The sequence below is a fragment of the Heterodontus francisci genome, chromosome 39 (assembly GCF_036365525.1).
Source record: "Heterodontus francisci isolate sHetFra1 chromosome 39, sHetFra1.hap1, whole genome shotgun sequence".
NCBI lineage: Eukaryota > Metazoa > Chordata > Chondrichthyes > Heterodontiformes > Heterodontidae > Heterodontus > Heterodontus francisci.
The window spans coordinates 40,475,651-40,498,776 of record NC_090409.1 but is presented as its reverse complement, the minus strand read 5'-3'; the positions used below and the strand labels follow the sequence as shown (position 1 = coordinate 40,498,776).

Here is a 23,126-nt window from a genome sequence, read left to right as displayed (position 1 = left end):
CAGTCAGAGTCAGCACCTTCAGAGGAGAGAGAGAGGAACCAGTGAGTGTAGAACTGACCCAGTCAGAGTCAGCACCTTCAGAGGAGAGAGAGAGAGAGGAACCAGTGAGTGTAGAACTGAACCCAGTCAGAGTCAGCACCTTCAGAGGAGAGAGAGAGAGAGGAACCGTGAGTGTAGAACTGAACCCAGTCAGAGTCAGCACCTTCAGAGGAGAGAGAGAGGAACCAGTGAGTGTAGAACTGAACCCAGTCAGAGTCAGCACCTTCAGAGGAGAGAGAGAGGAACCAGTGAGTGTAGAACTGAACCCAGTCAGAGTCAGCACCTTCAGAGGAGAGAGAGAGGAACCAGTGAGTGTAGAACTGAACCCAGTCAGAGTCAGCACCTTCAGAGGAGAGAGAGAGAGGAACCAGTGAGTGTAGAACTGAACCCAGTCAGAGTCAGCATCTTCAGAGGAGGAGAGAGAGAGGAACCAGTGAGTGTAGAACTGAACCCAGTCAGAGTCAGCACCTTCAGAGGAGAGAGAGAGGAACCAGTGAGTGTAGAACTGAACCCAGTCAGAGTCAGCACCTTCAGAGGAGAGAGAGAGAGAGGAACCAGTGAGTGGAGAACTGAACCCAGTCAGAGTCAGCACCTTCAGAGGAGGAGAGAGAGAGAGGAACCAGTGAGTGGAGAACTGAACCCAGTCAGAGTCAGCACCTTCAGAGGAGAGAGAGAGAGAGGAACCAGTGAGTGTAGAACTGAACCCAGTCAGAGTCAGCACCTTCAGAGGAGGAGAGAGAGAGGAACCAGTGAGTGTAGAACTGAACCCAGTCAGAGTCAGCACCTTCAGAGGAGGAGAGAGAGAGGAACCAGTGAGTGTAGAACTGAACCCAGTCAGAGTCAGCACCTTCAGAGGAGGAGAGAGAGAGAGGAACCAGTGAGTGGAGAACTGAACCCAGTCAGAGTCAGCACCTTCAGAGGAGAGAGAGAGAGAGGACCCAGTGAGTGTAGAACTGAACCCAGTCAGAGTCAGCACCTTCAGAGGAGAGAGAGAGAGGAACCAGTGAGTGTAGAACTGAACCCAGTCAGAGTCAGCACCTTCAGAGGAGAGAGAGAGAGAGGAACCAGTGAGTGTAGAACTGAACCCAGTCAGAGTCAGCACCTTCAGAGGAGAGAGAGAGAGGAACCAGTGAGTGTAGAACTGAACCCAGTAAGAGTCAGCACCTTCAGAGGAGAGAGAGAGAGAGGAACCAGTGAGTGTAGAACTGAACCCAGTCAGAGTCAGCACCTTCAGAGGAGAGAGAGAGAGAGGAACCAGTGAGTGTAGAACTGAACCCAGTCAGAGTCAGCACCTTCAGAGGAGAGAGAGAGAGGAACCAGTGAGTGTAGAACTGAACCCAGTCAGAGTCAGCACCTTCAGAGGAGAGAGAGAGAGGAACCAGTGAGTGTAGAACTGAACCCAGTCAGAGTCAGCACCTTCAGAGGAGGAGAGAGAGAGGAACCAGTGAGTGGAGAACTGAACCCAGTCAGAGTCAGCACCTTCAGAGGAGAGAGAGAGAGAGGAACCAGTGAGTGTAGAACTGAACCCAGTCAGAGTCAGCACCTTCAGAGGAGGAGAGAGGGGAACCAGTGAGTGTAGAACTGAACCCAGTCAGAGTCAGCACCTTCAGAGGAGGAGAGAGAGAGGAACCAGTGAGTGTAGAACTGAACCCAGTCAGAGTCAGCACCTTCAGAGGAGGAGAGAGAGAGGAACCAGTGAGTGTAGAACTGAACCCAGTCAGAGTCAGCACCTTCAGAGGAGAGAGAGAGGAACCAGTGAGTGTAGAACTGAACCCAGTCAGAGTCAGCACCTTCAGAGGAGAGAGAGAGGAACCAGTGAGTGTAGAACTGAACCCAGTCAGAGTCAGCACCTTCAGAGGAGAGAGAGAGGAACCAGTGAGTGTAGAACTGAACCCAGTCAGAGTCAGCACCTTCAGAGGAGAGAGAGAGAGGAACCAGTGAGTGTAGAACTGAACCCAGTCAGAGTCAGCATCTTCAGAGGAGGAGAGAGAGAGGAACCAGTGAGTGTAGAACTGAACCCAGTCAGAGTCAGCACCTTCAGAGGAGAGAGAGAGGAACCAGTGAGTGTAGAACTGAACCCAGTCAGAGTCAGCACCTTCAGAGGAGAGAGAGAGAGAGGAACCAGTGAGTGGAGAACTGAACCCAGTCAGAGTCAGCACCTTCAGAGGAGGAGAGAGAGAGAGGAACCAGTGAGTGGAGAACTGAACCCAGTCAGAGTCAGCACCTTCAGAGGAGAGAGAGAGAGAGGAACCAGTGAGTGTAGAACTGAACCCAGTCAGAGTCAGCACCTTCAGAGGAGGAGAGAGAGAGGAACCAGTGAGTGTAGAACTGAACCCAGTCAGAGTCAGCACCTTCAGAGGAGGAGAGAGAGAGGAACCAGTGAGTGTAGAACTGAACCCAGTCAGAGTCAGCACCTTCAGAGGAGGAGAGAGAGAGAGGAACCAGTGAGTGGAGAACTGAACCCAGTCAGAGTCAGCACCTTCAGAGGAGAGAGAGAGAGAGGACCCAGTGAGTGTAGAACTGAACCCAGTCAGAGTCAGCACCTTCAGAGGAGAGAGAGAGAGGAACCAGTGAGTGTAGAACTGAACCCAGTCAGAGTCAGCACCTTCAGAGGAGAGAGAGAGAGAGGAACCAGTGAGTGTAGAACTGAACCCAGTCAGAGTCAGCACCTTCAGAGGAGAGAGAGAGAGGAACCAGTGAGTGTAGAACTGAACCCAGTAAGAGTCAGCACCTTCAGAGGAGAGAGAGAGAGAGGAACCAGTGAGTGTAGAACTGAACCCAGTCAGAGTCAGCACCTTCAGAGGAGAGAGAGAGAGAGGAACCAGTGAGTGTAGAACTGAACCCAGTCAGAGTCAGCACCTTCAGAGGAGAGAGAGAGAGGAACCAGTGAGTGTAGAACTGAACCCAGTCAGAGTCAGCACCTTCAGAGGAGAGAGAGAGAGGAACCAGTGAGTGTAGAACTGAACCCAGTCAGAGTCAGCACCTTCAGAGGAGGAGAGAGAGAGGAACCAGTGAGTGGAGAACTGAACCCAGTCAGAGTCAGCACCTTCAGAGGAGAGAGAGAGAGAGGAACCAGTGAGTGTAGAACTGAACCCAGTCAGAGTCAGCACCTTCAGAGGAGGAGAGAGGGGAACCAGTGAGTGTAGAACTGAACCCAGTCAGAGTCAGCACCTTCAGAGGAGGAGAGAGAGAGGAACCAGTGAGTGTAGAACTGAACCCAGTCAGAGTCAGCACCTTCAGAGGAGGAGAGAGAGAGGAACCAGTGAGTGTAGAACTGAACCCAGTCAGAGTCAGCACCTTCAGAGGAGAGAGAGAGGAACCAGTGAGTGTAGAACTGAACCCAGTCAGAGTCAGCACCTTCAGAGGAGAGAGAGAGAGGAACCAGTGAGTGTAGAACTGAACCCAGTCAGAGTCAGCACCTTCAGAGGAGAGAGAGAGAGAGGAACCAGTGAGTGTAGAACTGAACCCAGTCAGAGTCAGCACCTTCAGAGGAGGAGAGAGAGAGGAACCAGTGAGTGTAGAACTGAACCCAGTCAGAGTCAGCACCTTCAGAGGAGGAGAGAGAGAGGAACCAGTGAGTGTAGAACTGAACCCAGTCAGAGTCAGCACCTTCAGAGGAGGAGAGAGAGGGAACCAGTGAGTGTAGAACTGAACCCAGTCAGAGTCAGCACCTTCAGAGGAGGAGAGAGAGAGGAACCAGTGAGTGGAGAACTGAACCCAGTCAGAGTCAGCACCTTCAGAGGAGAGAGAGAGAGAGGAACCAGTGAGTGTATAACTGAACCCAGTCAGAGTCAGCACCTTCAGAGGAGGAGAGAGAGAGGAACCAGTGAGTGTAGAACTGAACCCAGTCAGAGTCAGCACCTTCAGAGGAGGAGAGAGAGAGGAACCAGTGAGTGTAGAACTGAACCCAGTCAGAGTCAGCACCTTCAGAGGAGGAGAGAGAGAGGAACCAGTGAGTGTAGAACTGAACCCAGTCAGAGTCAGCACCTTCAGAGGAGAGAGAGAGAGAGGAACCAGTGAGTGTAGAACTGAACCCAGTCAGAGTCAGCACCTTCAGAGGAGAGAGAGAGAGAGGAACCAGTGAGTGTAGAACTGAACCCAGTCAGAGTCAGCACCTTCAGAGGAGAGAGAGAGAGAGGAACCAGTGAGTGTAGAACTGAACCCAGTCAGAGTCAGCACCTTCAGAGGAGAGAGAGAGAGAGGAACCAGTGAGTGTAGAACTGAACCCAGTCAGAGTCAGCACCTTCAGAGGAGGAGAGAGAGAGGAACCAGTGAGTGTAGAACTGAACCCAGTCAGAGTCAGCACCTTCAGAGGAGAGAGAGAGAGAGGAACCAGTGAGTGTAGAACTGAACCCAGTCAGAGTCAGCACCTTCAGAGGAGGAGAGAGAGAGGAACCAGTGAGTGTAGAACTGAACCCAGTCAGAGTCAGCACCTTCAGAGGAGAGAGAGAGGGGAACCAGTGAGTGTAGAACTGAACCCAGTCAGAGTCAGCACCTTCAGAGGAGGAGAGAGAGAGGAACCAGTGAGTGTAGAACTGAACCCAGTCAGAGTCAGCACCTTCAGAGGAGGAGAGAGAGAGGAACCAGTGAGTGTAGAACTGAACCCAGTCAGAGTCAGCACCTTCAGAGGAGGAGAGAGAGAGGAACCAGTGAGTGTAGAACTGAACCCAGTCAGAGTCAGCACCTTCAGAGGAGAGAGAGAGAGGAACCAGTGAGTGTAGAACTGAACCCAGTCAGAGTCAGCACCTTCAGAGGAGAGAGAGAGAGGAACCAGTGAGTGTAGAACTGAACCCAGTCAGAGTCAGCACCTTCAGAGGAGAGAGAGAGAGGAACCAGTGAGTGTAGAACTGAACCCAGTCAGAGTCAGCATCTTCAGAGGAGAGAGAGAGAGAGGAACCAGTGAGTGTAGAACTGAACCCAGTCAGAGTCAGCATCTTCAGAGGAGGAGAGAGAGAGGAACCAGTGAGTGTAGAACTGAACCCAGTCAGAGTCAGCATCTTCAGAGGAGGAGAGAGAGAGGAACCAGTGAGTGTAGAACTGAACCCAGTCAGAGTCAGCATCTTCAGAGGAGGAGAGAGAGAGGAACCAGTGAGTGTAGAACTGAACCCAGTCAGAGTCAGCACCTTCAGAGGAGGAGAGAGAGAGGAACCAGTGAGTGTAGAACTGAACCCAGTCAGAGTCAGCATCTTCAGAGGAGGAGAGAGAGAGGAACCAGTGAGTGTAGAACTGAACCCAGTCAGAGTCAGCATCTTCAGAGGAGGAGAGAGAGAGGAACCAGTGAGTGTAGAACTGAACCCAGTCAGAGTCAGCACCTTCAGAGGAGAGAGAGAGGGGAACCAGTGAGTGTAGAACTGAACCCAGTCAGAGTCAGCACCTTCAGAGGAGGAGAGAGAGAGGAACCAGTGAGTGTAGAACTGAACCCAGTCAGAGTCAGCACATTCAGAGGAGAGAGAGAGAGAGGAACCAGTGAGTGTAGAACTGAACCCAGTCAGAGTCAGCACTTTCAGAGGAGGAGAGAGAGAGGAACCAGTGAGTGTAGAACTGAACCCAGTCAGAGTCAGCATCTTCAGAGGAGGAGAGAGAGAGGAACCAGTGAGTGTAGAACTGAACCCAGTCAGAGTCAGCACCTTCAGAGGAGGAGAGAGAGAGGAACCAGTGAGTGTAGAACTGAACCCAGTCAGAGTCAGCACCTTCAGAGGAGAGAGAGAGGAACCAGTGAGTGTAGAACTGAACCCAGTCAGAGTCAGCACCTTCAGAGGAGAGAGAGAGGAACCAGTGAGTGTAGAACTGAACCCAGTCAGAGTCAGCACTTTCAGAGGAGAGAGAGAGAGAGGAACCAGTGAGTGTAGAACTGAACCCAGTCAGAGTCAGCACCTTCAGAGGAGAGAGAGAGAGAGGAACCAGTGAGTGTAGAACTTAACCCAGTCAGAGTCAGCACTTTCAGAGGAGAGAGAGAGGAACCAGTGAGTGTAGAACTGAACCCAGTCAGAGTCAGCACTTTCAGAGGAGAGAGAGAGAGAGGAACCAGTGAGTGTAGAACTGAACCCAGTCAGAGTCAGCACTTTCAGAGGAGAGAGAGAGAGGAACCAGTGAGTGTAGAACTGAACCCAGTCAGAGTCAGCACCTTCAGAGGAGAGAGAGAGGAACCAATGAGTGTATAACTGAACCCAGTCAGAGTCAGCACTTTCAGAGGAGAGAGAGAGAGGAACCAGTGAGTGTAGAACTGAACCCAGTCAGAGTCAGCACTTTCAGAGGAGAGAGAGAGAGAGGAACCAGTGAGTGTAGAACTGAACCCAGTCAGAGTCAGCACCTTCAGAGGAGAGAGAGAGAGGAACCAGTGAGTGTAGAACTGAACCCAGTCAGAGTCAGCACCTTCAGAGGAGAGAGAGAGAGGAACCAGTGAGTGTAGAACTGAACACAGTCAGAGTCAGCACCTTCAGAGGAGGAGAGAGAGAGGAACCAGTGAGTGTAGAACTGAACCCAGTCAGAGTCAGCACCTTCAGAGGAGAGAGAGAGAGGAACCAGTGAGTGTAGAACTGAACCCAGTCAGAGTCAGCACTTTCAGAGGAGGAGAGAGAGAGGAACCAGTGAGTGTAGAACTGAACCCAGTCAGAGTCAGCACTTTCAGAGGAGAGAGAGAGAGGAACCAGTGAGTGTAGAACTGAACCCAGTCAGAGTCAGCACTTTCAGAGGAGGAGAGAGAGAGGAACCAGTGAGTGTAGAACTGAACCCAGTCAGAGTCAGCACTTTCAGAGGAGGAGAGAGAGAGGAACCAGTGAGTGTAGAACTGAACCCAGTCAGAGTCAGCACTTTCAGAGGAGAGAGAGAGAGAGGAACCAGTGAGTGTAGAACTGAACCCAGTCAGAGTCAGCACCTTCAGAGGAGGAGAGAGAGAGGAACCAGTGAGTGTAGAACTGAACCCAATCAGAGTCAGCACCTTCAGAGGAGTGAGAGAGAGAGGAACCAGTGAGTGTAGAACTGAACCCAGTCAGAGTCAGCACTTTCAGAGGAGAGAGAGAGAGGAACCAGTGAGTGGAGAACTGAACCCAGTCAGAGTCAGCACCTTCAGAGGAGAGAGAGAGAGGAACCAGTGAGTGTAGAACTGAACCCAGTCAGAGTCAGCACTTTCAGAGGAGAGAGAGAGAGGAACCAGTGAGTGGAGAACTGAACCCAGTCAGAGTCAGCACCTTCAGAGGAGAGAGAGAGAGAGGAACCAGTGAGTGTAGAACTGAACCCAGTCAGAGTCAGCACCTACAGAGGAGAGAGAGAGGAACCAGTGAGTGTAGAACTGAACCCAGTCAGAGTCAGCACTTTCAGAGGAGAGAGAGAGAGAGGAACCAGTGAGTGTAGAACTGAACCCAGTCAGAGTCAGCACTTTCAGAGGAGAGAGAGAGAGGAACCAGTGAGTGGAGAACTGAACCCAGTCAGAGTCAGCACTTTCAGAGGAGAGAGAGAGAGAGGAACCAGTGAGTGTAGAACTGAACCCAGTCAGAGTCAGCACTTTCAGAGGAGAGAGAGAGAGAGGAACCAGTGAGTGTAGAACTGAACCCAGTCAGAGTCAGCACCTTCAGAGGAGGAGAGAGAGAGGAACCAGTGAGTGTAGAACTGAACCCAGTCAGAGTCAGCACCTTCAGAGGAGAGAGAGAGAGAGGAACCAGTGAGTGTAGAACTGAACCCAGTCAGAGTCAGCACCTTCAGAGGAGAGAGAGAGGAACCAGTGAGTGTAGAACTGAACCCAGTCAGAGTCAGCACTTTCAGAGGAGAGAGAGAGAGAGGAACCAGTGAGTGTAGAACTGAACCCAGTCAGAGTCAGCACCTTCAGAGGAGAGAGAGAGAGAGGAACCAGTGAGTGTAGAACTTAACCCAGTCAGAGTCAGCACTTTCAGAGGAGAGAGAGAGGAACCAGTGAGTGTAGAACTGAACCCAGTCAGAGTCAGCACTTTCAGAGGAGAGAGAGAGAGAGGAACCAGTGAGTGTAGAACTGAACCCAGTCAGAGTCAGCACTTTCAGAGGAGAGAGAGAGAGGAACCAGTGAGTGTAGAACTGAACCCAGTCAGAGTCAGCACCTTCAGAGGAGAGAGAGAGGAACCAATGAGTGTATAACTGAACCCAGTCAGAGTCAGCACTTTCAGAGGAGAGAGAGAGAGGAACCAGTGAGTGTAGAACTGAACCCAGTCAGAGTCAGCACTTTCAGAGGAGAGAGAGAGAGAGGAACCAGTGAGTGTAGAACTGAACCCAGTCAGAGTCAGCACCTTCAGAGGAGAGAGAGAGAGGAACCAGTGAGTGTAGAACTGAACCCAGTCAGAGTCAGCACCTTCAGAGGAGAGAGAGAGAGGAACCAGTGAGTGTAGAACTGAACACAGTCAGAGTCAGCACCTTCAGAGGAGGAGAGAGAGAGGAACCAGTGAGTGTAGAACTGAACCCAGTCAGAGTCAGCACCTTCAGAGGAGAGAGAGAGAGGAACCAGTGAGTGTAGAACTGAACCCAGTCAGAGTCAGCACTTTCAGAGGAGGAGAGAGAGAGGAACCAGTGAGTGTAGAACTGAACCCAGTCAGAGTCAGCACTTTCAGAGGAGAGAGAGAGAGGAACCAGTGAGTGTAGAACTGAACCCAGTCAGAGTCAGCACTTTCAGAGGAGGAGAGAGAGAGGAACCAGTGAGTGTAGAACTGAACCCAGTCAGAGTCAGCACTTTCAGAGGAGGAGAGAGAGAGGAACCAGTGAGTGTAGAACTGAACCCAGTCAGAGTCAGCACTTTCAGAGGAGAGAGAGAGAGAGGAACCAGTGAGTGTAGAACTGAACCCAGTCAGAGTCAGCACCTTCAGAGGAGGAGAGAGAGAGGAACCAGTGAGTGTAGAACTGAACCCAATCAGAGTCAGCACCTTCAGAGGAGTGAGAGAGAGAGGAACCAGTGAGTGTAGAACTGAACCCAGTCAGAGTCAGCACTTTCAGAGGAGAGAGAGAGAGGAACCAGTGAGTGGAGAACTGAACCCAGTCAGAGTCAGCACCTTCAGAGGAGAGAGAGAGAGGAACCAGTGAGTGTAGAACTGAACCCAGTCAGAGTCAGCACTTTCAGAGGAGAGAGAGAGAGGAACCAGTGAGTGGAGAACTGAACCCAGTCAGAGTCAGCACCTTCAGAGGAGAGAGAGAGAGAGGAACCAGTGAGTGTAGAACTGAACCCAGTCAGAGTCAGCACCTACAGAGGAGAGAGAGAGGAACCAGTGAGTGTAGAACTGAACCCAGTCAGAGTCAGCACTTTCAGAGGAGAGAGAGAGAGAGGAACCAGTGAGTGTAGAACTGAACCCAGTCAGAGTCAGCACTTTCAGAGGAGAGAGAGAGAGGAACCAGTGAGTGGAGAACTGAACCCAGTCAGAGTCAGCACTTTCAGAGGAGAGAGAGAGAGGAACCAGTGAGTGTAGAACTGAACCCAGTCAGAGTCAGCACTTTCAGAGGAGAGAGAGAGAGAGGAACCAGTGAGTGTAGAACTGAACCCAGTCAGAGTCAGCACCTTCAGAGGAGGAGAGAGAGAGGAACCAGTGAGTGTAGAACTGAACCCAGTCAGAGTCAGCACCTTCAGAGGAGAGAGAGAGAGAGGAACCAGTGAGTGTAGAACTGAACCCAGACAGAGTCAGCACCTTCAGAGGAGAGAGAGAGAGGAACCAGTGAGTGTAGAACTGAACCCAGTCAGAGTCAGCACCTTCAGAGGAGGAGAGAGAGAGGAACCAGTGAGTGTAGAACTGAACCCAGTCAGAGTCAGCACCTTCAGAGGAGAGAGAGAGAGAGGAACCAGTGAGTGTAGAACTGAACCCAGACAGAGTCAGCACCTTCAGAGGAGAGAGAGAGAGGAACCAGTGAGTGTAGAACTGAACCCAGTCAGAGTCAGCACCTTCAGAGGAGGAGAGAGAGAGGAACCAGTGAGTGTAGAACTGAACCCAGTCAGAGTCAGCACCTTCAGAGGAGAGAGAGAGAGAGGAACCAGTGAGTGTAGAACTGAACCCAGTCAGAGTCAGCACTTTCAGAGGAGAGAGAGAGGAACCAGTGAGTGTAGAACTGAACCCAGTCAGAGTCAGCACCTTCAGAGGAGGAGAGAGAGAGGAACCAGTGAGTGTAGAACTGAACCCAGTCAGAGTCAGCACCTTCAGAGGAGGAGAGAGAGAGGAACCAGTGAGTGTAGAACTGAACCCAGTCAGAGTCAGCACCTTCAGAGGAGGAGAGAGAGAGGAACCAGTGAGTGTAGAACTGAACCCAGTCAGAGTCAGCACTTTCAGAGGAGAGAGAGAGGAACCAGTGAGTGTAGAACTGAACCCAGTCAGAGTCAGCACTTTCAGAGGAGGAGAGAGAGAGGAACCAGTGAGTGTAGAACTGAACCCAGTCAGAGTCAGCACCTTCAGAGGAGAGAGAGAGAGAGGAACCAGTGAGTGTAGAACTGAACCCAGTCAGAGTCAGCACTTTCAGAGGAGAGAGAGAGGAACCAGTGAGTGTAGAACTGAACCCAGTCAGAGTCAGCACCTTCAGAGGAGGAGAGAGAGAGGAACCAGTGAGTGTAGAACTGAACCCAGTCAGAGTCAGCACCTTCAGAGGAGGAGAGAGAGAGGAACCAGTGAGTGTAGAACTGAACCCAGTCAGAGTCAGCACCTTCAGAGGAGGAGAGAGAGAGGAACCAGTGAGTGTAGAACTGAACCCAGTCAGAGTCAGCACTTTCAGAGGAGAGAGAGAGGAACCAGTGAGTGTAGAACTGAACCCAGTCAGAGTCAGCACTTTCAGAGGAGGAGAGAGAGAGGAACCAGTGAGTGTAGAACTGAACCCAGTCAGAGTCAGCATCTTCAGAGGAGAGAGAGAGAGAGGAACCAGTGAGTGTAGAACTGAACCCAGTCAGAGTCAGCACCTTCAGAGGAGAGAGAGAGGAACCAGTGAGTGTAGAACTGAACCCAGTCAGAGTCAGCATCTTCAGAGGAGAGAGAGAGAGAGGAACCAGTGAGTGTAGAACTGAACCCAGTCAGAGTCAGCACCTTCAGAGGAGAGAGAGAGGAACCAGTGAGTGTAGAACTGAACCCAGTCAGAGTCAGCACTTTCAGAGGAGGAGAGAGAGAGGAACCAGTGAGTGTCGAACTGAACCCAGTCAGAGTCAGCATCTTCAGAGGAGAGAGAGAGGAACCAGTGAGTGTAGAACTGAACCCAGTCAGAGTCAGCACTTTCAGAGGAGGAGAGAGAGAGGAACCAGTGAGTGTCGAACTGAACCCAGTCAGAGTCAGCACTTTCAGAGGAGAGAGAGAGGAACCAGTGAGTGTAGAACTGAACCCAGTCAGAGTCAGCACTTTCAGAGGAGGAGAGAGAGAGGAACCAGTGAGTGTCGAACTGAACCCAGTCAGAGTCAGCATCTTCAGAGGAGAGAGAGAGAGAGGAACCAGTGAGTGGAGAACTGAACCCAGTCAGAGTCAGCATCTTCAGAGGAGGAGAGAGGGGAACCAGTGAGTGTAGAACTGAACCCAGTCAGAGTCAGCACCTTCAGAGGAGAGAGAGAGAGAGGAACCAGTGAGTGTAGAACTGAACCCAGTCAGAGTCAGCACCTTCAGAGGAGGAGAGAGAGAGGAACCAGTGAGTGTAGAACTGAACCCAGTCAGAGTCAGCATCTTCAGAGGAGAGAGAGAGAGAGGAACCAGTGAGTGTAGAACTGAACCCAGTCAGAGTCAGCGCCTTCAGAGGAGGAGAGAGAGAGGAACCAGTGAGTGTAGAACTGAACCCAGTCAGAGTCAGCATCTTCAGAGGAGAGAGAGAGAGAGGAACCAGTGAGTGTAGAACTGAACCCAGTCAGAGTCAGCACCTTCAGAGGAGGAGAGAGAGAGGAACCAGTGAGTGTAGAACTGAACCCAGTCAGAGTCAGCACCTTCAGAGGAGGAGAGAGAGAGGAACCAGTGAGTGGAGAACTGAACCCAGTCAGAGTCAGCACTTTCAGAGGAGAGAGAGAGAGGAACCAGTGAGTGTAGAACTGAACCCAGTCAGAGTCAGCACCTTCAGAGGAGGAGAGAGAGAGGAACCAGTGAGTGTAGAACTGAACCCAGTCAGAGTCAGCATCTTCAGAGGAGAGAGAGAGAGAGGAACCAGTGAGTGGAGAACTGAACCCAGTCAGAGTCAGCATCTTCAGAGGAGAGAGAGAGAGAGGAACCAGTGAGTGTAGAACTGAACCCAGTCAGAGTCAGCACCTTCAGAGGAGGAGAGAGAGAGGAACCAGTGAGTGTAGAACTGAACCCAGTCAGAGTCAGCACCTTCAGAGGAGGAGAGAGAGAGGAACCAGTGAGTGTAGAACTGAACCCAGTCAGAGTCAGCACCTTCAGAGGAGGAGAGAGAGAGGAACCAGTGAGTGTAGAACTGAACCCAGTCAGAGTCAGCACCTTCAGAGGAGGAGAGAGAGAGGAACCAGTGAGTGGAGAACTGAACCCAGTCAGAGTCAGCACTTTCAGAGGAGGAGAGAGAGAGGAACCAGTGAGTGTAGAACTGAACCCAGTCAGAGTCAGCACTTTCAGAGGAGAGAGAGAGGAACCAGTGAGTGTAGAACTGAACCCAGTCAGAGTCAGCACTTTCAGAGGAGAGAGAGAGAGAGGAACCAGTGAGTGTAGAACTGAACCCAGTCAGAGTCAGCACCTTCAGAGGAGAGAGAGAGAGGAACCAGTGAGTGTAGAACTGAACCCAGTCAGAGTCAGCACTTTCAGAGCAGAGAGAGAGGAACCAGTGAGTGTAGAACTGAACCCAGTCAGAGTCAGCACATTCAGAGGAGGAGAGAGAGAGGAACCAGTGAGTGTAGAACTGAACCCAGTCAGAGTCAGCACCTTCAGAGGAGGAGAGAGAGAGGAACCAGTGAGTGTAGAACTGAACCCAGTCAGAGTCAGCACCTTCAGAGGAGGAGAGAGAGAGGAACCAGTGAGTGTAGAACTGAACCCAGTCAGAGTCAGCACTTTCAGAGGAGAGAGAGAGAGAGGAACCAGTGAGTGTAGAACTGAACCCAGTCAGAGTCAGCACCTTCAGAGGAGGAGAGAGAGAGGAACCAGTGAGTGTAGAACTGTACCCAGTCAGAGTCAGCACCTTCAGAGGAGGAGAGAGAGAGGAACCAGTGAGTGTAGAACTGAACCCAGTCAGAGTCAGCACCTTCAGAGGAGGAGAGAGAGAGGAACCAGTGAGTGTAGAACTGAACCCAGTCAGAGTCAGCACTTTCAGAGGAGAGAGAGAGAGAGGAACCAGTGAGTGTAGAACTGAACCCAGTCAGAGTCAGCACTTTCAGAGCAGAGAGAGAGGAACCAGTGAGTGTAGAACTGAACCCAGTCAGAGTCAGCACTTTCAGAGGAGAGAGAGAGAGAGGAACCAGTGAGTGTAGAACTGAACCCAGTCAGAGTCAGCACTTTCAGAGCAGAGAGAGAGGAACCAGTGAGTGTAGAACTGAACCCAGTCAGAGTCAGCACTTTCAGAGGAGAGAGAGAGAGAGGAACCAGTGAGTGTAGAACTGAACCCAGTCAGAGTCAGCACCTTCAGAGGAGGAGAGAGAGAGGAACCAGTGAGTGTAGAACTGAACCCAGTCAGAGTCAGCACCTTCAGAGGAGAGAGAGAGAGGAACCAGTGAGTGTAGAACTGAACCCAGTCAGAGTCAGCACTTTCAGAGGAGAGAGAGAGGAACCAGTGAGTGTAGAACTGAACCCAGTCAGAGTCAGCACTTTCAGAGGAGAGAGAGAGAGGAACCAGTGAGTGTAGAACTGAACCCAGTCAGAGTCAGCATCTTCAGAGGAGGAGAGAGAGAGGAACCAGTGAGTGTAGAACTGAACCCAGTCAGAGTCAGCACCTTCAGAGGAGAGAGAGAGAGGAACCAGTGAGTGTAGAACTGAACCCTGTCAGAGTCAGCATCTTCAGAGGAGGAGAGAGAGAGGAACCAGTGAGTGTAGAACTGAACCCAGTCAGAGTCAGCACTTTCAGAGGAGAGAGAGAGAGAGGAACCAGTGAGTGTAGAACTGAACCCAGTCAGAGTCAGCACCTTCAGAGGAGGAGAGAGAGGAACCAGTGAGTGTAGAACTGAACCCAGTCAGAGTCAGCACCTTCAGAGGAGAGAGAGAGAGAGGAACCAGTGAGTGTAGAACTGAACCCAGTCAGAGTCAGCACTTTCAGAGGAGAGAGAGAGAGGAACCAGTGAGTGTAGAACTGAACCCAGTCAGAGTCAGCACCTTCAGAGGAGAGAGAGAGGAACCAGTGAGTGTAGAACTGAACCCAGTCAGAGTCAGCACATTCAGAGGAGAGAGAGAGAGAGGAACCAGTGAGTGTAGAACTGAACCCAGTCAGAGTCAGCACCTTCAGAGGAGGAGAGAGAGGAACCAGTGAGTGTAGAACTGAACCCAGTCAGAGTCAGCACTTTCAGAGGAGAGAGAGAGAGAGGAACCAGTGAGTGTAGAACTGAACCCAGTCAGAGTCAGCACCTTCAGAGGAGAGAGAGAGAGGAACCAGTGAGTGTAGAACTGAACCCAGTCAGAGTCAGCACCTTCAGAGGAGGAGAGAGAGAGGAACCAGTGAGTGTAGAACTGAACCCAGTCAGAGTCAGCACTTTCAGAGGAGAGAGAGAGAGAGGAACCAGTGAGTGTAGAACTGAACCCAGTCAGAGTCAGCACCTTCAGAGGAGAGAGAGAGAGGAACCAGTGAGTGTAGAACTGAACCCAGTCAGAGTCAGCATCTTCAGAGGAGAAGAGAGAGAGGAACCAGTGAGTGTAGAACTGAACCCAGTCAGAGTCAGCACTTTCAGAGGAGAGAGAGAGAGGAACCAGTGAGTGTAGAACTGAACCCAGTCAGAGTCAGCACCTTCAGAGGAGAGAGAGAGAGGAACCAGTGAGTGTAGAACTGAACCCAGTCAGAGTCAGCACATTCAGAGGAGGAGAGAGAGAGGAACCAGTGAGTGTAGAACTGAACCCAGTCAGAGTCAGCATCTTCAGAGGAGGAGAGAGAGAGGAACCAGTGAGTGTAGAACTGAACCCAGTCAGAGTCAGCACCTTCAGAGGAGAGAGAGAGAGGAACCAGTGAGTGTAGAACTGAACCCAGTCAGAGTCAGCACCTTCAGAGGAGGAGAGAGGGGAACCAGTGAGTGTAGAACTGAACCCAGTCAGAGTCAGCACATTCAGAGGAGAGAGAGAGAGGAACCAGTGAGTGTAGAACTGAACCCAGTCAGAGTCAGCACATTCAGAGGAGGAGAGAGAGAGGAACCAGTGAGTGTAGAACTGAACCCAGTCAGAGTCAGCATCTTCAGAGGAGGAGAGAGAGAGGAACCAGTGAGTGTAGAACTGAACCCAGTCAGAGTCAGCACTTTCAGAGGAGAGAGAGAGAGGAACCAGTGAGTGTAGAACTGAACCCAGTCAGAGTCAGCACCTTCAGAGGAGGAGAGAGGGGAACCAGTGAGTGTAGAACTGAACCCAGTCAGAGTCAGCACATTCAGAGGAGGAGAGAGAGAGGAACCAGTGAGTGTAGAACTGAACCCAGTCAGAGTCAGCACCTTCAGAGGAGGAGAGAGGGGAACCAGTGAGTGTAGAACTGAACCCAGTCAGAGTCAGCACCTTCAGAGGAGAGAGAGAGAGAGGAACCAGTGAGTGTAGAACTGAACCCAGTCAGAGTCAGCACCTTCAGAGGAGGAGAGAGGGGAACCAGTGAGTGTAGAACTGAACCCAGTCAGAGTCAGCACATTCAGAGGAGGAGAGAGAGAGGAACCAGTGAGTGTAGAACTGAACCCAGTCAGAGTCAGCACCTTCAGAGGAGGAGAGAGGGGAACCAGTGAGTGTAGAACTGAACCCAGTCAGAGTCAGCACCTTCAGAGGAGAGAGAGAGAGGAACCAGTGAGTGTAGAACTGAACCCAGTCAGAGTCAGCATCTTCAGAGGAGGAGAGAGAGAGGAACCAGTGAGTGTAGAACTGAACCCAGTCAGAGTCAGCACCTTCAGAGGAGAGAGAGAGAGGAACCAGTGAGTGTAGAACTGAACCCAGTCAGAGTCAGCACCTTCAGAGGAGAGAGAGAGGAACCAGTGAGTGTAGAACTGAACCCAGTCAGAGTCAGCACCTTCAGAGGAGGAGAGAGAGAGGAACCAGTGAGTGTAGAACTGAACCCAGTCAGAGTCAGCATCTTCAGAGGAGGAGAGAGAGAGGAACCAGTGAGAGTAGAACTGAACCCAGTCAGAGTCAGCACCTTCAGAGGAGAGAGAGAGAGGAACCAGTGAGTGTAGAACTGAACCCAGTCAGAGTCAGCACCTTCAGAGGAGGAGAGAGGGGAACCAGTGAGTGTAGAACTGAACCCAGTCAGAGTCAGCATCTTCAGAGGAGGAGAGAGAGAGGAACCAGTGAGAGTAGAACTGAACCCAGTCAGAGTCAGCACCTTCAGAGGAGAGAGAGAGAGGAACCAGTGAGTGTAGAACTGAACCCAGTCAGAGTCAGCACCTTCAGAGGAGGAGAGAGGGGAACCAGTGAGTGTAGAACTGAACCCAGTCAGAGTCAGCATCTTCAGAGGAGGAGAGAGAGAGGAACCAGTGAGTGTAGAACTGAACCCAGTCAGAGTCAGCACCTTCAGAGGAGAGAGAGAGAGGAACCAGTGAGTGTAGAACTGAACCCAGTCAGAGTCAGCACCTTCAGTGGAGGAGAGAGGGGAACCAGTGAGTGTAGAACTGAACCCAGTCAGAGTCAGCATCTTCAGAGGAGGAGAGAGAGAGGAACCAGTGAGAGTAGAACTGAACCCAGTCAGAGTCAGCACCTTCAGAGGAGAGAGAGAGAGGAACCAGTGAGTGTAGAACTGAACCCAGTCAGAGTCAGCACATTCAGAGGAGGAGAGAGAGAGGAACCAGTGAGTGTAGAACTGAACCCAGTCAGAGTCAGCACCTTCAGAGGAGGAGAGAGGGGAACCAGTGAGTGTAGAACTGAACCCAGTCAGAGTCAGCACCTTCAGAGGAGAGAGAGAGAGGAACCAGTGAGTGTAGAACTGAACCCAGTCAGAGTCAGCACATTCAGAGGAGGAGAGAGAGAGGAACCAGTGAGTGTAGAACTGAACCCAGTCAGAGTCAGCACCTTCAGAGGAGAGAGAGAGAGGAACCAGTGAGTGTAGAACTGAACCCAGTCAGAGTCAGCACCTTCAGAGGAGAGAGAGAGAGAGGAACCAGTGAGTGTAGAACTGAACCCAGTCAGAGTCAGCACTTTCAGAGGAGGAGAGAGAGAGGAACCAGTGAGTGTAGAACTGAACCCAGTCAGAGTCAGCACCTTCAGAGGAGGAGAGAGAGAGGAACCAGTGAGTGTAGAACTGAACCCAGTCAGAGTCAGCACCTTCAGAGGAGAGAGAGAGAGAGGAACCAGTGAGTGTAGAACTGAACCCAGTCAGAGTCAGCACCTTCAGAGGAGAGAGAGAGAGGAACCAGTGAGTGGAGAACTGAACCCAGTCAGAGTCAGCACCTTCAGAGGAGAGAGAGAGAGGAACCAGTGAGTGTAGAACTGAACCCAGTCAGAGTCAGCACCTTCAGAGGAGAGAGAGAGAGGAACCAGTGAGTGGAGAACTGAACCCAGTCAGAGTCAGCACCTTCAGAGGAGGAGAGAGAGAGGAACCAGTGAGTGTAGAACTGAACCCAGTCAGAGTCAGCACCTTCAGAGGAGGAGAGAGGGGAACCAGTGAGTGTAGAACTGAACCCAGTCAGAGTCAGCACCTTCAGAGGAGAGAGAGAGAGGAACCAGTGAGTGTAGAACTGAACCCAGTCAGAGTCAGCACATTCAGAGGAGGAGAGAGAGAGGAACCAGTGAGTGTAGAACTGAACCCAGTCAGAGTCAGCACCTTCAGAGGAGGAGAGAGGGGAACCAGTGAGTGTAGAACTGAACCCAGTCAGAGTCAGCACCTTCAGAGGAGAGAGAGAGAGGAACCAGTGAGTGTAGAACTGAACCCAGTCAGAGTCAGCACATTCAGAGGAGGAGAGAGAGAGGAACCAGTGAGTGTAGAACTGAACCCAGTCAGAGTCAGCACATTCAGAGGAGGAGAGAGAGAGGAACCAGTGAGTGTAGAACTGAACCTAGTCAGAGTCAGCACCTACAGAGGAGGAGAGAGAGAGGAACCAGTGAGTGTAGAACTGAACCCAGTCAGAGTCAGCACATTCAGAGGAGGAGAGAGAGAGGAACCAGTGAGTGTAGAACTGAACCCAGTCAGAGTCAGCACCTTCAGAGGAGGAGAGAGGGGAACCAGTGAGTGTAGAACTGAACCCAGTCAGAGTCAGCACCTTCAGAGGAGAGAGAGAGGAACCAGTGAGTGTAGAACTGAACCCAGTCAGAGTCAGCACCTACAGAGGAGAGAGAGAGAGGAACCAGTGAGTGTAGAACTGAACCCAGTCAGAGTCAGCACATTCAGAGGAGGAGAGAGAGAGGAACCAGTGAGTGTAGAACTGAACCCAGTCAGAGTCAGCACCTTCAGAGGAGGAGAGAGAGAGGAACCAGTGAGTGGAGAACTGAACCCAGTCAGAGTCAGCACCTTCAGAGGAGGAGAGAGGGGAACCAGTGAGTGTATAATGGAACCCAGTCAGAGTCAGCACCTTCAGAGGAGAGAGAGAGAGGAACCAGTGAGTGTAGAACTGAACCACACCCACATCCCAGGAATGAGTCTAAATTGAAGGGATAGTGCATTTTATGGTCTTGGGACTCTCTCAATCCGCAGACTGGAGTCCCATAATCCAGGCTGACATCCCCAGTCACGGCCTGGCTCCGATTCTGAGGTTCTGCCCCCTTGTTGTGGTCTGGCCCTCCCCCGACCAGAGGAGACTGTTTCTATTGTATTCCGTGTAATGCTCGGTCACCTTCCCGGATGTGACTAAAAGCTTAGTTTAGAATCTCCTGCACTGAGACAAAATCAGAATAAGTTTATTCTGTTTTGCTCAAACGATAACAGTAAACGCGGGCCGTGATATACAGTACCAACGTGGGCTACATACGTCCTTTCTTAGTCTTGGACTGGGAACACACATCTTCTCTTGCATTGGTCTTCAAACTTCTCCCTGTCTTCTCTGCACTGAATTGGACACGATTGGGAGGGTCCCTTTCACACTGGCTCATCGCCAATTATAACTCCCCATCCCCAATCTTGTCCATCGTCTTGGTGATCACGTTCTGATTGACCAACCATGCTAATCTTACACAATTACACATTGCCCCATTGTCCCATCTCATCCTATCTGCAGGCTTCCATCTCCTGTCGTCTCTTATCTCACTGACGATCCCCGGAATTCCTCTTTCTAGCTTTGCGCAAAGAGGTCTTCAAGGACGCACGTGACATCCTCCCTGTGAGGGAGCAGAACCCAGAACTGAACACGGTGACTGCAGACCCTGTGCAGCAGAAAAATAACTTTCTTGCTCTCTCTTTTCTTTCTTGCCGTACTGGGGATAAGAGCCAGAGCTCCACTGACCTTCCCGATTGCCGTGCCGTGCAAACAGGATAAATTCACGGGCGTTTTTCTTCCCCCGAAACTTGTCTTGCAGATGCAACACTCATACTGCCAGAATCGAGATGCACGCAGTATCCCACCAACCTGACCTGCCTTTGCCTCGTCCGGTCCAACTCATCGGTCGACGTCAGGTGGCATGTGCCGGGGAGCACCATCGGTGCGACGGGATCGGGAGAGCTCTACGGGACGCGGAGGGCCAGGGCCGGTCTCCTGGTAACCTACACGCTCACCATCAGGAGCAGTAACCAGACCATAGAGGCGATAAACTGCTCGGTGGCCAGTGAAGGGGGTGCACCATTACTGAGGCAACTGGAAGTACAGACAATCGGTGGGCAGGGTTAGTGTTTGCCCATCATAAAATCAAGAAATGCTGGAACCACTCAGCAGGTCTGGCAGCATCTGTGGAAAGAGAAGCAGAGTTAACGTTTCGGGTCAGTGACGTTGAGTGTTTGCCCAAGCTTCTTTGGATGCCAATTTAGAAGGGATTCAACATTACGCAGTGAACCCATTCTCATTCTGTACAAAGCAAGGAGTTGTAATTAGAGGGCAATGGACTCAGCCGATCCCAAAAAACACTTTCCTTCAGCTGCTCCTTTAATGTCATTGGCCAGGACTCAGTGGATTTAACACTCTCTCTCTCTCTCGCACGCATGAATCAAAAGGTCAGGGTTCAAGTTCCCACGCTAAAGATTGCAGCTCAATAATCCAGGAGGGTCAGTACTGAGGGAGTGCCGCACTGTCGGAGGGTCAGTACTGAGGGAGTGCCGCACTGTCGGAGGGTCAGTACTGAGGGAGTGCCGCGCTGTCGGAGGGTCAGTACTGAGGGAGTGCTGCACTGTCGGAGGGTCAGTACTGAGGGAGTGCTGCACTGTTGGAGGGTCAGTACTGAGGGAGTGCCGCACTGTCGGAGGGTCAGTACTGAGGGAGTGCTGCACTGTCGGAGGGTCAGTACTGAGGGAGTGCTGCACTGTCAGAGGGTCAGTACTGAGGGAGTGCTGCACTGTCGGAGGGTCAGTACTGAGGGAGTGCTGCACTGTCGGAGGCTCAGTACTGAGGGAGTGCTGCACTGTCCAGGGATCAGTACTGAGGGAGTGCTGCACTGTCAGAGGGTCAGTACCGAGGGAGTGCTGCACTGTCGGAGGGTCAGTACTGTTGGAGTGCCGTACTGTCGGAGGGTCGGTACTGAGGGAGTGCTGCACTGTCGGAGCATCAGTACTGAGGGAGTGCTGCATTGTCGGAGGGTCAGTGCTGAGGGAGTGCTGCAGTGTCAGAGGGTTATTAGTGAGGGAGCACTGCACGGTTGGAGGGTCAGTACTGAGGGAGTGCCGCGCTGTCGGAGGGTCAGTACTGTTGGAGTGCTGCACTGTCGGAGGGTCAGTACTGAGGGTGTGCTGCACTGTCGGAGGGTCAGTACTGTTGGAGTGCTGCACTGTCGGAGGGTCAGTGCTGAGGGTGTGCTGCACTGTCGGAGGGTCAGTACTGAGGGAGTGCTGCACTGTCGGAGGGTCAGTACCGAGGGAGTGCTGCACTGTCGGAGGGTCAGTACTGTTGGAGTGCCGTACTGTCGGAGGGTCGGTACTGAGGGAGTGCTGCATTGTCGGAGGGTCAGTGCTGAGGGAGTGCTGCAGTGTCAGAGGGTTATTAGTGAGGGAGCACTGCACGGTTGGAGGGTCAGTACTGAGGGAGTGCCGCGCTGTCGGAGGGTCAGTACTGTTGGAGTGCTGCACTGTCGGAGGGTCAGTACTGAGGGTGTGCTGCACTGTCGGAGGGTCAGTACTGTTGGAGTGCTGCACTGTCGGAGGGTCAGTGCTGAGGTTGTGCTGCACTGTCGGAGGGTCAGTACTGAGGGAGTGCTGCACTGTCGGAGGGTCAGTACTGAGGGAGTGCTGCACTGTCGGAGGGTCAGTACTGAGGGAGTGCCGCACTGTCGGAGGGTCGGTGCTGGGGAGTGTCGCGCTGTCGGTGGGTCAGTACTGAGGGAGTGCCGCACTGTCGGTGGGTCAGTACGGAGGGAGTGCCGCACTGTCGGAGGGTCTGTGTTGGGGAGTGCCGCGCTGTCGGTGGGTCAGTACTGGGGGAGTGCCGCACTGTCAGAGGTACCATCTTTTGAATGAGACTTTAAACTGAGGCCCCATCTGCCCTCTCAGAGGGGTGTAAAGTATCCCACGGCCACTATTTGTCAGAAAAGCGGGGCGGGGCCGAGGGGGGGTGGAGGTCTCCGTCTCGCTCAATATCTATCTCTCAACCAGCATCACTAGGAAGAGTTCCTCTGGGATCTTGCTGTGCGCAAATTGACTCCAACATTTGCTGCATTGACTAAACAGTGACTTAACACGTACGCCATTGGCCATGTAAGCACTCTGGGACATCCTGACAGAGGCTACAGCAATGCAAAGTCTTGCTACTTTCAGCTGCCCAGCCGCCCTCTTCCCCGTCCTCCCCCGGCGGGGCCCCCCAACTCCACCCGCTGTGCCAGACGTCACGGCTGTGTGTCGCACTGCGGGCTGACTGCGGGGTCAGTTGGAGTCCATTTTCACTTCCCCAGCTGTATTCTGCTGTGTTTGCACTGAATGATAAGCTGACTGCTGCCTGATTAGGAGACCATATCCAACATGTTTCCTGCAATAGTTCCAAATCGAAGGGATGCCACGTGCATTACAGATTCCGAGCTGATCGCTCCAGGGAAACAGCAGCGAAAAGCCGAAACAGAAACGAAACCAATCTGTGCAGAAAGGGGCGTATCATCGGCAAATTAAATTCACTGTGGAAAAGCAGCTATTACATATTCCAAAGAAAACTGAGGAGATTGTATATTCCTCAGAGTCGAACTCGGTTAGATGAGCAGAGGAATCTGTGGTCCTTACAGAGATTTCTAGCTGTAAGGACACAGGTTAGAAAAGTTATTTTAAAAAGCAGACAGAGAACTGGGGTTTATTTCTGGAGGGTTAGCACTGAAAAGCTGGAATGTTATGTTAAACCTGTGTCAAACCTCGGTTAGACCACACTCGGAGCACTGTGCACAGTTCCAGTCTCCACATACCTTGGTTAGACCACACTCGGAGCACTGTGCACAGTTCCAGTCTCCATATACCTCGGTTAGACCACACTCGGAGCACTGTGCACAGTTCCAGTCTCCACATACCTTGGTTAGACCACACTCGGAGCACTGTGCACAGTTCCGGTCTCCATATACCTTGGTTAGACCACACTCGGAGCACTGTGCACAGTTCCAGTCTCCACATACCTTGGTTAGACCACACTCGGAGCACTGTGCACAGTTCCGGTCTCCATATACCTCGGTTAGACCACACTCGGAGCACTGTGCACAGTTCCAGTCTCCATATCCCTTGGTTAGACCACACTCGGAGCACTGTGCACAGTTCCAGTCTCCACATACCTTAGTTAGACCACACTTGGAGCACTGTGTACAGTTCCGGTCTCCATATCCCTTGGTTAGACCACACTCGGAGCACTGTGCACAGTTCCAGTCTCCATATACCTTGGTTAGACCACGCTCGGAGCACTGTGCACAGTTCAGGTTTCCACATACCTCGGTTAGACCACATTTGGAGCACTGTGCACAGTTCCGGTCTCCATATCCCTTGGTTAGACCACACTCGGAGCA

The 23,126-nt window shown here is 52.0% G+C and overlaps 1 protein-coding gene across 1 annotated transcript in view; it reads left to right on the top strand.

Annotated features, from left to right (window-relative positions):
- Positions 1–23,126, top strand: part of LOC137352894 (uncharacterized) — a 75,690-nt gene that overhangs the window by 9,823 nt on the left and 42,741 nt on the right. The window contains 1 exon segment of the mRNA XM_068018741.1: positions 19,536–19,838. Within this exon segment, the coding sequence (XP_067874842.1) occupies positions 19,536–19,838 (303 nt within the window).